Source organism: Melanostigma gelatinosum, assembly GCF_949748355.1.
Source record: "Melanostigma gelatinosum genome assembly, chromosome: 10".
Classification (NCBI taxonomy): Eukaryota; Metazoa; Chordata; class Actinopteri; order Perciformes; family Zoarcidae; genus Melanostigma; species Melanostigma gelatinosum.
Window position 1 is genome coordinate 20,881,774 of NC_136643.1, and position 14,604 is coordinate 20,896,377.

General features: G+C 46.3%; 1 protein-coding gene across 2 annotated transcripts in view; it reads left to right on the forward strand.

The window, feature by feature from the left end:
* Nucleotides 1-14,604, forward strand: part of stxbp5l (syntaxin binding protein 5L) — a 109,002-nt gene that overhangs the window by 14,262 nt on the left and 80,136 nt on the right. For both annotated transcript variants that reach the window (XM_079276772.1, XM_079276773.1), the window contains exon 2: nucleotides 600-697. In XM_079276772.1, the coding sequence (XP_079132898.1) occupies nucleotides 600-697 (98 nt within the window). The remainder of the gene's footprint in view (nucleotides 1-599; nucleotides 698-14,604) is intronic.

The following is a 14,604-nucleotide window of genomic DNA, read 5'->3' on the forward strand; positions in this document are numbered from 1 at the left end:
TAGGCCCTGCACTCCTACAGGTGTTTGCAGTCTCCACATCACTTCAGAGCAGATAACTGTAGTTGAGGCACTGCTGGGAAAATTAACATGACCAATGACAGACAGCCGCAACGCATGCAATGCATTTCAGAGACAGTGTCGTTTTGCCGAGTCAGGCCTTGATATGCTGAGTCTTGTTTTCTCTCAATTCAATCTAGATGCAATATTAAACAGAAGCTGTGGTTTCTTTTGACGTTTGGATGCATCATTAATGTATGCGATATGAAAAAGTGTTAAAAGGATGTGCACGTATAAGTCATAGTAGGCATGTTTGTTTATGACAATATGTATGGATGCGTTTGTTCTTCACCATTGTGTCCGATTGTCACAACAGCAATGTGAAAGGAACATTTGTTCTCATCCTTTAAAGTCTTTTTTTCTGCCCTACAGCAAAGTGGTCAGTTACGAAAAGTAGACGAAATGTTTGATGACAAAGCTCCAGCTGGATTCACCACACAGTGGACTGTCATAGGGGCAGAAAAGCAACAATTTCATTACCTTAGAGCTTTAAATGTTTTTCTACTTTTAATCAAAATATTGTTTTGTGTCTTTCCTTGCAGACTGTACGTCATGGCTTTCCTTACCAGCCCACTGCTTTGGCCTTTGACCCTGTGCAGAAGATCCTGGCCATCGGCTCCAGAACAGGCGGCATACGGATGTATCCTTTAACCTTCATCGGCTCTCTTCCTCCCTTACTCTTGTCTGGTGAGACACTAGAAAACTCGACATACATTCATTCATATTCATAGTAAATACATTACTTGGCCTCCGTACCTTTTCATACAGCGAGGCGCAATAATGGCACGGCCTCTGTGAAAGAGGCTGAAGTTTTATCTACTCCGACACAAACCTGTGGCACTGCTGTCGTGTGTCTCCATGCAGGGACCGTCCTCCCGCCGCCCCTCCCCCCTTCTCCTCTAATTCTCATCCCTCTTTCAGCCCTGTCATTTCTTGTTGCTCGGCTGTCATGTCAAAGCTCAGAAATGTCCATCCAACAGCCCGTCCCCCGGGTAACCCGGTCACTGGGATGGGAGAGGACGTGCGACTGCAACCCAGGTAGGAGATTACACCCTCATAAATACCCAGGGTTCCCAGTCTGCCTTTAGGGAAGCAAGCAATCATTGACGCTGCAGCAGCCACACTGCTGATCCTGCTGGGGTAATAGATGGACAGACAGGGCGATTTATCTGCTGAAATAAACAGAGAAAACACCAGACAGGGAGAGAGGAAGATGTGACAGTGTTTGAATAGTTGAAACGGAGGGAAAGAAATGGAGGATAGGAGGCTCTCTCGAATGGATGCCTGACTGTGAAGCAAGGCTTCGATTTCAGTTGGATGGAAGCCCTTGAGTGACTTAGCGTTTGTATTGACATGCTTCTAGCACATCTATTGTGCTGTTTCTCATTCTGCCTCGCCCTCCATCGCGTTCTGTCTGGAGGACCTATACCCACCCCCCTTATTTCTGCTTATTTATTCAATTCACCCTCCCTCTGTCCTTCACAGCCTGTCTGAATGTTGTTCATTTGTCATGCTCCATTTCTACCTTTTTAAATGGTATGATAGTAAGTCCTGCCTTTTGCTTTTGTTCTGCATCAACACTATGTAAGTGTTGCACACACAACCAACCAGGGATATTTCACCATTTCCCCAGATTTTCATCTTTCTCTCCAGGGTGGAGCGCCGTGTAAAACAGGCAATGTCAGGCTAGCTCCCTGTCTCTTTCTCCTCTATTTGTGGGCTGTGACTGACCCAGTACCACAGACAGACACTGCCTTCTACAGTAGCAACCGATCATTATTTGGCAGAAATATGTATTTTGTTGCCGTTAAGAAAACCTTATGATCTCCAGGAGGCTCAAAGTTTTAAACATTCAAACGATATTATTGATCGACTTTGTGGGACTGCCGTTATGTGGGATCTCTGTGGAAGGTGCCTTTTTTCAGTGTGTGGTGTGTAGACATGCATGTGTTCCTGAGTGTCTGCGTGTATGTACGGTGTGCTTGTTGGTGTGTCAGTAAATCGATATATCTATCCTCAACAAGTTTGGTTGCTTTGTCAGAAAAAAAACATTTAGGCAATAAACTGTTAATAATCTGGATACTGGTCCCAGTTGAGGTACTGTGATGTATCTGGTGAAGTCATCTAGATACAACTAGTCTGCCCCATCTGAGCTATACCAGTTGGGATCTTGCACAGTTCTTGCACTTTTAGTTCAAATAAGAAATTGTCAATTTGCCATCGCGGTCTTTGTAATTCTCTTCTTACTTTTTAACTTGTATGGACTTGTGTATTGAAATACACTTGCCAGTAGTTGAAAATGCATTGCTGTGCACGTTATTTGTTCACATTTTTTTCATGATAGAATTAACCAGTCAATTTCATTTTCATCCAAAGCCTCAAAAGGGAGAGGATGTGGAGTTGTCAGGGCTTAGTGTTGTCTGAAGCAAGACTTTAGTACTCAAAGGAAGTAACGAGGCAGAAGCTCATTATGATCACATTGGGTACATCATCAGTTTAAGAAAGGCTCATGCCTTAAATAATATAATCTTAGATTAGCTGTTCATTGAAATAGATAAGTTAGCCTCTTTGTAAGCTTTAGTTTTCCAAATCGCATTGAACCATTCACCCGGTTTAGAGCTTTACCAAGTTTTTACAACAGACGCTTAAGTTGACATGTTTCCTGATTACACTGAATCCTGCTGCACAAACAGCACCCTGGCAAGGGAATCGCCAATAAAACAAAAGACCAAAAGAAAACTGGGTGTGTATTGTGTATCTCCTGATCCAAAATTTGAAAGCAAACAACATGATCCTGTTGGGATCTAAAGGAGCGTGTTTGGGTTATCAGCATTTAAGAAACTGAATTCTTGACATCAATAGAATTATTGATGTATGTAACAATTATTAATGATTATTAATATAAACGGGGCACCACCCTGCGAACAGGGACCAATAACCAAACGATAAAACTAAGTCTCATAATTAGTAGTCACTCATAATGTCAATAGTCTGCGTATGACTACACATTCAGTGACAGTGAAGGTTTTTAAGTTCGAGCACCGGCTACTACATACAGTCTTATCAAATACATATGCACAAGTAATCACAGACGACTGCTCCTGAAAGTATAACAGAGTTTATTGAATCAAAATAATAAATGATCAAATCAATTAATATTGCAACCAACAAACGTTATCATACAATTTTATATGCCTAAACTAAAGAATGAATAAAATGGATGAGAGTGTATGTCTGTGTGTGTGTGTGTGTGTGTGGGTCTGTGGGTGAAAAGGAGGGAGTCTTACAGCTACGCTAAAGACTACAAAGATGGCGGCGTCGAGTGACGCTGGCCAAAGGGGAGGGGCCTTAAGAACTACAGCTAAAAACTACAAAGATGGCGGAGTCGAGGGACCCGGACAAAATGGCAGTTAGGCTGCTGTATGTACTCACGTATGCCTGGGCAGCACGTGATGTGAGGCGCTCGTTTGAACGAGGTTCCCCAGGAGTAGAACTAGGAGCTATGTGTATGTGCGTGTTTCGTGAAAGGAGGAACGAGAAAAAAGGTGGGGGCTCATGGATCAGACTTCTGCGTGCTGTCCGCGTTGTAGTGATAATGGGGGTGTCTGGCGTATCGTACATAACGTGCCGTTGTCGGTAGAACTGCCAGCAGTTATGTACAATAGCCGAGATTCCACACTTCACTCACAGAGCTGATTTAATGAGCAGAGAATACTACACGAAGTGTAGTAAAACCAATGAAAAGAAATCAAATAAATCCCAAGCAAACAGTCATAGTTGATACACACATACAGCGGAGCTTCTCTGCTCCGTAATGATTGCGTAAATCTCGATATCACGCGACAGTAATTTAAACACACAAAAACACGGGAATATCAACATATAAATGAATGGCCTGAATTAAACTTACGTTAATTTAAGCTAAGCTATGCCCAAATGCCAAGAATCTTACTTGTAGATGCTTCGTTGCAACGTGGAAGTGTTTGTGGCAAAGCTGTCCGTTTTCCTCGTCGGGAAGGGGGACAGGGGGGAGCTTGCGGGTCGGCGCGGCTTTGCAGCGGGCGCTGTGTGTCGCGCGGCGGTGAGCTGGCGCGGCTTCGGTCCGTTAGCGTGGCTCTGGAGCAAACGCAGGTCCGGTCTGTACTCGCTGCAGGGAGAACAGTTAACTTCGGATGAGACGACGTGTCTGCGCGTCTTGCCGGGAATCCTCGGTCACGAGAGGAGCGAGGCTTCGTCGGGCTCCTCTGTGCCGGTTTGTGCACAAAATAAAAAGAAACAAAAAGCAGAGAACGGATCGCTGATGCGGGTTCGTCTCGCGGGCTGAGTGGAGCCGTACTCAAAGTGGAACACTGTCGTTTCGTCCAGCAAAATGGCTCGTGACCTGTCAGGGTTTGATGAGGGTTCGAGGGGCTCCCTCGTGGGGGGAAAGCTGGATTCTCTGTGGCCTGGACGGGGGGGGGGGTCCGGGCGAAGAGAGCGGTTGTGTGCCTCCTAACTCAACCGAGGTCGAAGGGGGAAAGCTGGATTCTCTGTGGCCTGGACGGGGGGGGGGTCCGGGCGAAGAGAGCGGTTGTGTGCCTCCTAACTCAACCGAGGTCGAAGGGGGAAAGCTGGATTCTCTGTGGCCTGGACGGGGGGGGGGTCCGGGCGAAGAGAGCGGTTGTGTGCCTCCTAACTCAACCGAGGTCGAAGGGGGAAAGCTATGAGGTGGGGGCAGCAGAGAGTTTTATAGAACATCGGCTGAACCACAGGGGTCCTGGGGTCTCTTGGCTCTCGGCCAATGAGATTGCCGCGGTTACCATGGTTATTTGGGGGGGGGGAATTCACACCTGAGTGTGAAATTTCACCCAGAGGAGGCTTGTTCTTATCAACTACAAATCAGGATGAGACCTTTGCTTGAAAAAGTTAAGGCCTGATTGTCTTTGTCCACAGCACATGTTGAAGCCATTTATCAGAGCCCAACATCCCCCCTTTGTTCTGAAGAGCGAGGTGTTGGCTTCGGTCTTTAGAGCAAACCAAGGGCTGGCATGTGCATCCATGTGGTGGGGAAACCTGAAGAGGTGAGACAGTCCAAGTGTTCCTGAGACCAAAAGCAGTGGTTAAAACAGGCAGTGTTCATTGTTCATAGAGTTCAAGGTTCATAGTGGTCAAGTTCATGGTGTTCAAGTTCAGAGTTCATTGGCATCTGGGCAGATGACTAAGGTGGCATCTGGGCAGATGACTTTAACTACTTCTACCTACATCTACTATCATACACAATTCAAATCATAGGTGAGCAAAACATTATTCCCAAATAATTAAATCGCTATTATGATGTTGTGATATTCTAGCATTGTGGCACAGTGTCAAAGAAAGTAACAACCCAAATAAACAAAACAAAACACAAAAGAGAGAGAAGGAAAGAATAGAAAGACAAGAAGCAGGTGAGGGGCAAACAGTGGTTACTGGTTCACCTCCTAGACAGGACTGGAGTCCGTCGGCGGAGCAGTCGTAGGTTGGCTACGTGGTGTTATGAATAGGAGGGAATCCAGTTAGTCTGCCGCTTCTGGATCTATTGGTACATGATATGTGCATCTATCTCTCTCTAATCGGTAGATTTAGAGCGAGTCCTGTGTCTAAGTTTTGGAATCTATCGATATTGGAGTTGCGTTGCCAAGACTATAGGCCAGAGGCACCTGTGAGGGTTGCATAACAGTAGTGGTAGCAGATTTACAGATTTCGTTAGCACGGCTAGTGTGACTAGCTAGGCTGGTCTTTAGCTGCTCCAGCTGTTGCCAGCTGAGCCTTCTCGGATGAGGTCCTGGATTAAATCTGACTGCTACGGCAGAGGTTATGTCTTCTTTGGTTACTTCTGGTAGAGTCTATAAAGCATGCAAAGAGTTCTCTATGAGAGTGGAGCATCAGTTTACAGTCGCAATGAACGTTTCAGGTCATGCAACTGTTCTGGTTGAAGTTGGATGTGTTAGCGGTTAGTGCATGTCTACAGGGTGAGGTGGAGCATGCAGTTAAACGTTAGTAGTCAATAGTAAGCTGCCATTCTGCCGGTTGGTTTCGGCACTGGCGAGATTAGAGTGTACTTCCTGTGAAGTGCATCTCTCTAAGTTTCTGTTGTCAGAGATCCCACCCCCCTCGCGCTGTTTGAGTGGCGAGGGCAGATATCCCACGTTACCGTCAGCACTCAGGGAAACGTCGCGAACAGTTTCACTCTGGAGTGTGTCATGACGGGCTGGTGATATCTCCCTCCCCCCACCCTCCTAATTAGAGATGGAGACCGGTCCGGTGCACAGGTCAAGTTCAGTTACCTACGGCACTGGCGACTTGACAGGACCGGCCGATGACTCGGCTGAAAAAAGGCGGTGGCTTCGTGGAACAAGCTGGAGGTGGCTCATGCTGACAGAGCAGGAGAAGAAGGCTTAGTTGACGAAAGATCTTACGAGCTAGGGTGCTCGAAAGGCCTCTAAGGTTGTGGCACCCTAGAGGTGTATGCGAAAAGGTGGGGGAACACATGAGGCTCGTTTCTGACCCGGAGTCGGGTAGAGCAAGAGTGTTATGACCCCCCAGTAGGACTGAAGAATATGTATAGATTTATACATAACGGGCATTGCCTTTGCGAACAAGGTCGCCCAAGAAGGTTGAAGAACGAGGTGCGAAATGGGAGTGGTCGTTTCCGGAAGTGTGCTGAGTTCTCTTCCCCCCCCCTACCACGTCGACTTGGCAGCAGGGGGAAAGGTCACTTGGCTTAGTCAGGTGGGCTGCGAGTCAGCGTTACCTGATGGGTTGCCCTTGAGGGTGTCTTTCACCCCCCTGGTTCCGTTGGTCTTTCGACCGCCAGGGTCGTCTGTTCCTCGGGGGTGACCAGGGCTCGCTAGGCCAAGTCCTCTCGTCGTCTTCCGACGCTAGGTCGGAGTCGCTCGACTGTTGGATGCCTAAGACTATGGCGGTGTCTTCGTACCGATTTGTCGGCCGTCCGCGTGTCTCCCATGCAAGTTGCGCGTATTTCCTAATCTCTGGCATGGTAAGGTTACTCGTTCTGCAGTGCATAGTAACATCGTATCTCACGTTGTCGTGGAGATTGTGCAAGAATAGCGACTTGAAGGCATGGTCTTTTAGACCTGGGGCGTTACGTCCTTGGAAGTACGCAGATCTCAAGCGCTTGAAGTAGTCTCTCGGAGACTCTAGCCTTTCCTGGGAAATGGCAAAGGCGCAGAGGGTGGCAGAAGCTGGGTCGGTGTACAGGGAGTACTCCTCCCTAAGGGCGTGACAAAGGGATGAATAGCAGTCACGGATGCTCGGCTGGAGCGTTTCCACGAAAGCGTGGACGCTTCGCGCTGTGGTTTTCCACACTAGCTTTAGCTTTTTGCGCGATGAGGGGCGCGATAGGTCGAGGAGGCAGCGATCGATCTCCCTTAGGTAGTCATCGATGCTCGAGTCGTGATTATCGGGATTGAAGCGCTCTACGTCTTTTACCAGAGACTCAATCTGTCGAGTACGCAGGCCTCCAAGGTTGATGGGGCCTGGGCCATCCGAGTCGTCTGAGTCTCCATACTCGCGATGGTGGTAACGACTATCATCCTCCCTCCCTGAGGGGGATGGGGTCAGTTCTTGTCGCGCGCGTGAACTGCGTGGAGGATTGCGGTCGCCTGAGGTGGTTTTGAAGCCACCTGGGCCGTCTAGGACCTGGTGGTGGTCCTCTCTCCTCCTGGTTGGGGATGTCGCGTTCAAGAAATGCAAGGTGGTTCGGGTCTCGGGGAATGAGGGAGCCGAGACCAAGAAATGACTGGGCTGAAAGGCTCGGTAGGGGGTAGCAGTACCTACCGGGGTTGCTGGAACACCTTGAAGCGCTTTCAGTTTGTCATCACTCTCTGATGCTTTAGAGAGTTCTAGGTTGACCTCTCTGAGGTCACTGCGCAGGCTACTATTTTCTGACTGTAGGGCTCTACAGTCACGTGACAACTCCTGAACCTCTGTTCGGAGTGTCCAGATCTCGCGTTGCTGCTCGTTGCTCTGTGCCCGGGTTCGGGCAGCTTGCAGCTGCATTTTCTGATGGTAGATGAGCAGTATCTCGCCGATTACGTCCTGAATAAGGCGCTCTCTGTTACCTGCTGGGTTATTTACATAAGCCACCAGCTGCTCTAATTGCTCGTCGCATAGGACGGCAGTGTATTTTGCAAAGTACTCTCTTTCCTTTGCTGTGAGTCCGAGGACATCAGCCACCGCATCTCGTAATGCGGTGTCTTCTAGAGCTACAGCTCCAGGAGTGGGGGATTTCTCGTCGCTCATTCTCTCTAATGAGCACGACTCCCAATGGTTGTTAATTCCCTAGTGTTAGAACGGAAACTGTTAGTGTTTACGGTTCTCAGTGAAATGTCTAGTTCTGTAACTTAGGTTTCTACTGTTAGATGTTAATTACTGTTAGTGTTACGGTTCATGCAGGCGCACAGTGAAATGTCTAGCTCTGTGACTTACGTTTCTACTGTTGCTGCTCTGAGGTATCACTACTGCTTTGCAGCCAGAGGTGCGAAAATGCTAATGTGGTTTAGCACTTTGGGCCTGTGACAGCTGTGTGTAACTTATTTGGAGGGATTTAAGAAAACAAGCAAGGTATTACAAATAAACGATCAAATCTACTACACAGCTGGCTGTTAGTTTAAGAAATGAAACGAATAATTAAACCTGGAAACGAAATAAAATTTCGAGAAGGGAATTAAAGATTAAGATTAAAAATCAAAATTTAATTACAATAAGACAAGATTTTGAAGATCAAAGCCTACCTATTTTGGGAAATAAGTTTCAGGAATTTGGATCATTCAAAAGAAGAAAAAAAAATAATTTTTCGGAAAAAATATTTTTTTGGAAAATTAATTATTCAAACATAATTATGGATTAATGTGCATATATACTGTAACAAAACTGGAATAACGTAGCCTCACACGGGGCACCATTATGTTGGGATCTAAAGGAGCGTGTTTGGGTTATCAGCATTTAAGAAACTGAATTCTTGACATCAATAGAATTATTGATGTATGTAACAATTATTAATGATTATTAATATAAACGGGGCACCACCCTGCGAACAGGGACCAATAACCAAACGATAAAACTAAGTCTCATAATTAGTAGTCACTCATAATGTCAATAGTCTGCGTATGACTACACATTCAGTGACAGTGAAGGTTTTTAAGTTCGAGCACCGGCTACTACATACAGTCTTATCAAATACATATGCACAAGTAATCACAGACGACTGCTCCTGAAAGTATAACAGAGTTTATTGAATCAAAATAATAAATGATCAAATCAATTAATATTGCAACCAACAAACGTTATCATACAATTTTATATGCCTAAACTAAAGAATGAATAAAATGGATGAGAGTGTATGTCTGTGTGTGTGTGTGTGTGTGTGGGTCTGTGGGTGAAAAGGAGGGAGTCTTACAGCTACGCTAAAGACTACAAAGATGGCGGCGTCGAGTGACGCTGGCCAAAGGGGAGGGGCCTTAAGAACTACAGCTAAAAACTACAAAGATGGCGGAGTCGAGGGACCCGGACAAAATGGCAGTTAGGCTGCTGTATGTACTCACGTATGCCTGGGCAGCACGTGATGTGAGGCGCTCGTTTGAACGAGGTTCCCCAGGAGTAGAACTAGGAGCTATGTGTATGTGCGTGTTTCGTGAAAGGAGGAACGAGAAAAAAGGTGGGGGCTCATGGATCAGACTTCTGCGTGCTGTCCGCGTTGTAGTGATAATGGGGGTGTCTGGCGTATCGTACATAACGTGCCGTTGTCGGTAGAACTGCCAGCAGTTATGTACAATAGCCGAGATTCCACACTTCACTCACAGAGCTGATTTAATGAGCAGAGAATACTACACGAAGTGTAGTAAAACCAATGAAAAGAAATCAAATAAATCCCAAGCAAACAGTCATAGTTGATACACACATACAGCGGAGCTTCTCTGCTCCGTAATGATTGCGTAAATCTCGATATCACGCGACAGTAATTTAAACACACAAAAACACGGGAATATCAACATATAAATGAATGGCCTGAATTAAACTTACGTTAATTTAAGCTAAGCTATGCCCAAATGCCAAGAATCTTACTTGTAGATGCTTCGTTGCAACGTGGAAGTGTTTGTGGCAAAGCTGTCCGTTTTCCTCGTCGGGAAGGGGGACAGGGGGGAGCTTGCGGGTCGGCGCGGCTTTGCAGCGGGCGCTGTGTGTCGCGCGGCGGTGAGCTGGCGCGGCTTCGGTCCGTTAGCGTGGCTCTGGAGCAAACGCAGGTCCGGTCTGTACTCGCTGCAGGGAGAACAGTTAACTTCGGATGAGACGACGTGTCTGCGCGTCTTGCCGGGAATCCTCGGTCACGAGAGGAGCGAGGCTTCGTCGGGCTCCTCTGTGCCGGTTTGTGCACAAAATAAAAAGAAACAAAAAGCAGAGAACGGATCGCTGATGCGGGTTCGTCTCGCGGGCTGAGTGGAGCCGTACTCAAAGTGGAACACTGTCGTTTCGTCCAGCAAAATGGCTCGTGACCTGTCAGGGTTTGATGAGGGTTCGAGGGGCTCCCTCGTGGGGGGAAAGCTGGATTCTCTGTGGCCTGGACGGGGGGGGGGGTCCGGGCGAAGAGAGCGGTTGTGTGCCTCCTAACTCAACCGAGGTCGAAGGGGGAAAGCTGGATTCTCTGTGGCCTGGACGGGGGGGGGGTCCGGGCGAAGAGAGCGGTTGTGTGCCTCCTAACTCAACCGAGGTCGAAGGGGGAAAGCTGGATTCTCTGTGGCCTGGACGGGGGGGGGGTCCGGGCGAAGAGAGCGGTTGTGTGCCTCCTAACTCAACCGAGGTCGAAGGGGGAAAGCTATGAGGTGGGGGCAGCAGAGAGTTTTATAGAACATCGGCTGAACCACAGGGGTCCTGGGGTCTCTTGGCTCTCGGCCAATGAGATTGCCGCGGTTACCATGGTTATTTGGGGGGGGGGAATTCACACCTGAGTGTGAAATTTCACCCAGAGGAGGCTTGTTCTTATCAACTACAAATCAGGATGAGACCTTTGCTTGAAAAAGTTAAGGCCTGATTGTCTTTGTCCACAGCACATGTTGAAGCCATTTATCAGAGCCCAACAATCCTGTCTGGTAAACTCCAGTCGTAATCTGTGTGATTTGAAATTCCTAAATGACAAATCACTTCTTTTTTTTTCCAATCATGACTTCTCCAATAAGTGAAACTGAAACCCTCCATCGTGATCAAGAAACACAAAAGACACACACTGTTACATTCCGTTGCCTGCACTGTGTCAACATGTCACACTGGGACTGGTCCTGCTCTGGTGAGTGGTGCATAGTGACGATGTCATCAGGGTTGGCGCAGTGGGTTGGCAATGAGGCTCTCTGCAGTGGGCTCCGAGGACACTCCTCCCTCTGCCTGGGGCGAGATTACCAAAGTATCCTGAGATTTGGTTTATTGAGAGCAAATAGAAAGAAACAAAGAGCACGACAAGTGTAAGCGTGTGCATGTCTGTGTGTTCAATGTGTTCCTTTGTCTATTTCTGGAGCTAAACATTGCCTGCTTACTGAGTGTGCATTCATGTGTCCCGTCTACCTGTGTCAATATAGTTTACACAAATGTATACGTGTGTGTGTGTGTGTGTGTGTGCGCGTGTGTTTGTTTCTCATCAAGAGGATGTACTTTCAGTAAAGGGTTCATGTAATAGAATTGCCCAGAGTCTGATTGACAGTCAGTTCTCATAACAGTCAAACTGATCAAAGAAATGAAGAACGAAAATGTGGTGAGAGACGGAGAGCAATGGAAAAGAATGAGCGTGAGCGTGAGGGAGAAAAAGGACAGATAGAGGGTCCGTATTGATATCAACAGCTTGTTTATTCAACACCTGACAGTTCAAATTGATCCGTGTGTCACACGGAAATTCTCTAAATCATAGCCACGTTCTTTTTGAGACATTACCAGGTCCTGAGGCTTAGACTGCATTCATTTCAGCTAGTGCACATGCACCTGATACATGCACCTCAATGGATGCGAAATCAACACCGGAAATATCAACAGACTTGACTGAAGCCGATATTGCGTGTCGTCCTCTATCAACTCAAGGTGCTGTCGAGACTTTTCCCCTGCCATGAATTTGTCGACAGTGCTGAGTAATCGAGACACGTTAGCCAGCGGCGACAACGGTCCTCTGCCTATAAGAGGCCGGCTTTACTTGTGAGGACAAATTCTCTCATCAGCAGCCACATGTTGTTCAACGACCAGCAGCAAGCAATTAGTAAACCTAATTTGAACAACAGAACATGAGGACAATGGGAGGAGGTCACAGCTGCTGTTACAGTCCAGTATTAATCACACAGTCTTACGAACAGATTTGCAGTGCCGTTCCACAAACAACACCATCAGATAGTTATCAATTGGGCATTCATCGTTATCACACTGTGTCACTGGCTGACTGTGTTAGCAGGCTGCAAACGTAGTGTTGCAATCAATGGCTCAGCTACTTCAGAAAGTGGCCAGTGCCATAATCGGATGCTACCCAGATCAAGACTGTTGGGTGTCTTTGCACACATCATGCTCTATTTACATAAGTATGCTTTCACCACTGGTAGCACAAACTCTGTTTCCGAACTTGAGCTCGCACACCCGTTTGCCATGCAAGCTAACACACACTTAATCACAAAGGTCCTGCCTGTAGCTTCTCACTGGGTCTCTACACCGAATAGGATTTGCAGCCCTCCATTTGTTAACTCGAGTAATGGCCGTTTTTCACTGGTGCCAAAGGTGAGCAAGCAAAAGTGCTGCTCTGGTAGTGAGACTGAGAAGTGATGACGCAGCAATAGTACCGGTAAGCTGTTGATAACCACACGCTGCACTCTATCCTTACTTTACCCTTGTGGGGAGCATGCTAATATAATTAATGTCTCTACCCTGTAGTTAACCCCTGCATGAAAGGGAAAGTAATACGAGTGTGGTTTATTTTGAATCAGAATGAAATATAGCAAAGAATATTTTCCATTTCTGATAGAGTTAGCACTTGGAGGACAGTGGATTATTTCTATGTACATGTGTGGAAATACCTTCTGTAGTTATATTTAGCTTGATTACATTACTTTCATCTTTAGCTACTGAAGTATTAAATAGCAGCTGGAGGAGGAGAAGCCTTTTGTCCTGATGCAAATTAGGATAATCTGTGAACACTACTAACAATATCAATGTCCAGATAATGCTGAATTCATATTACAAAAATAAAATGAATATATAGAAGAAATAATAAGGGGAATAAAGCCATAACCAGCCTCGTTATGGTGATTGCAGTGATTGAGGGTATGTTTGATGTTCAATTTTACTTTTGGACAAGCTGACAATGATTTGTGAATTTCCTGCTCTCTTTCTTAAATCGCTTGTCTATGCTCTCACTCTGGAATGGTTTCAATGATTATTTTCATCCTCGTTATCTTTTAAATTCGTATCCCCGATATTGCCAGTCTTTGCTCTTTTTTCGTGTTTTTTTTAATTCCGCCCTGTTAGGGATGGCGAGGTATTCAACGGATGAAAGGTCAGCTGCTTATTAATAGCAGCACTGAGAATATTCTAGGAAATGCCACTGGTATTTGTTCACAGTCCAGCTTCTGCTGGAAATGATACATTGCAAAATGTAGAGAACATGAAATGGGCTGTATAGAGTTGAACTATCAGCTGGAGTCAACAAATATCATGGTTCAGACCATATATGGACTATATGCACTGATGCTCACCAATCATACATGAATACAAGCATCACAGAAGAGCAAAATAATAAGACAGGCTTGTTGTGGTTTCAAAAATCAGCAGCAAAATTAATAAAAAATCGTATTAACTGAGTATACTTCGACTCTCTTTTCTACAGAGCTGACACAACTATTGAACTACCATTCTCGTTATTCTTTGTTTGAGAGGCACTTTGGTGCAGCTTTATGGAAATGTATGGGGCAGCTGTGGCTCAGGGGTAAAGCGGGTTGTTCTTTATTCGTTCTGTCCCCGGTCTGCATGTCGAAGTGTCCGTGAGTGAGATAGTGTACCCCAAGTTGACCCTGAAGGCAGTGCCATCGGTGTGTGAGTGAGTGTTTACATTAGACCCTGATGGGCAGGTGGTCCCTTGCGTGGCAGCTTATCAGTGCATGAACGTGTGGGTGAATGTTGACATGTAGTGTGAAGCGCTCTGAGTGGTCGGAAGACCAGAAAGGTATTTAAATGCAAGTCCATTTACCGTCTGGATAAAGCTGACAAGATAAAAACAAGCAGAAAATATTGTATTTTTCTCCAAAAATTCAATAGTTTTCCAAGAAAAAGGGCGTCTCCTCGACTAGAGCAGGCAGACTGACCTTTGCCTTTATCTGAAGTGTGACGAATTCCTCACACAGTTTCCTCACCACTTTCTGTTTCTGAAGCATGAAGCACATTTTGCGGACTTGTGTGAATAGTATTTTCTTTCTGAGTAAAGCAACAGTGTTGCTGAGATGTGTTACTCATCGGCCCCCTGGCTCATGAGGCTGCGCACACTCTCATGTGCCCACA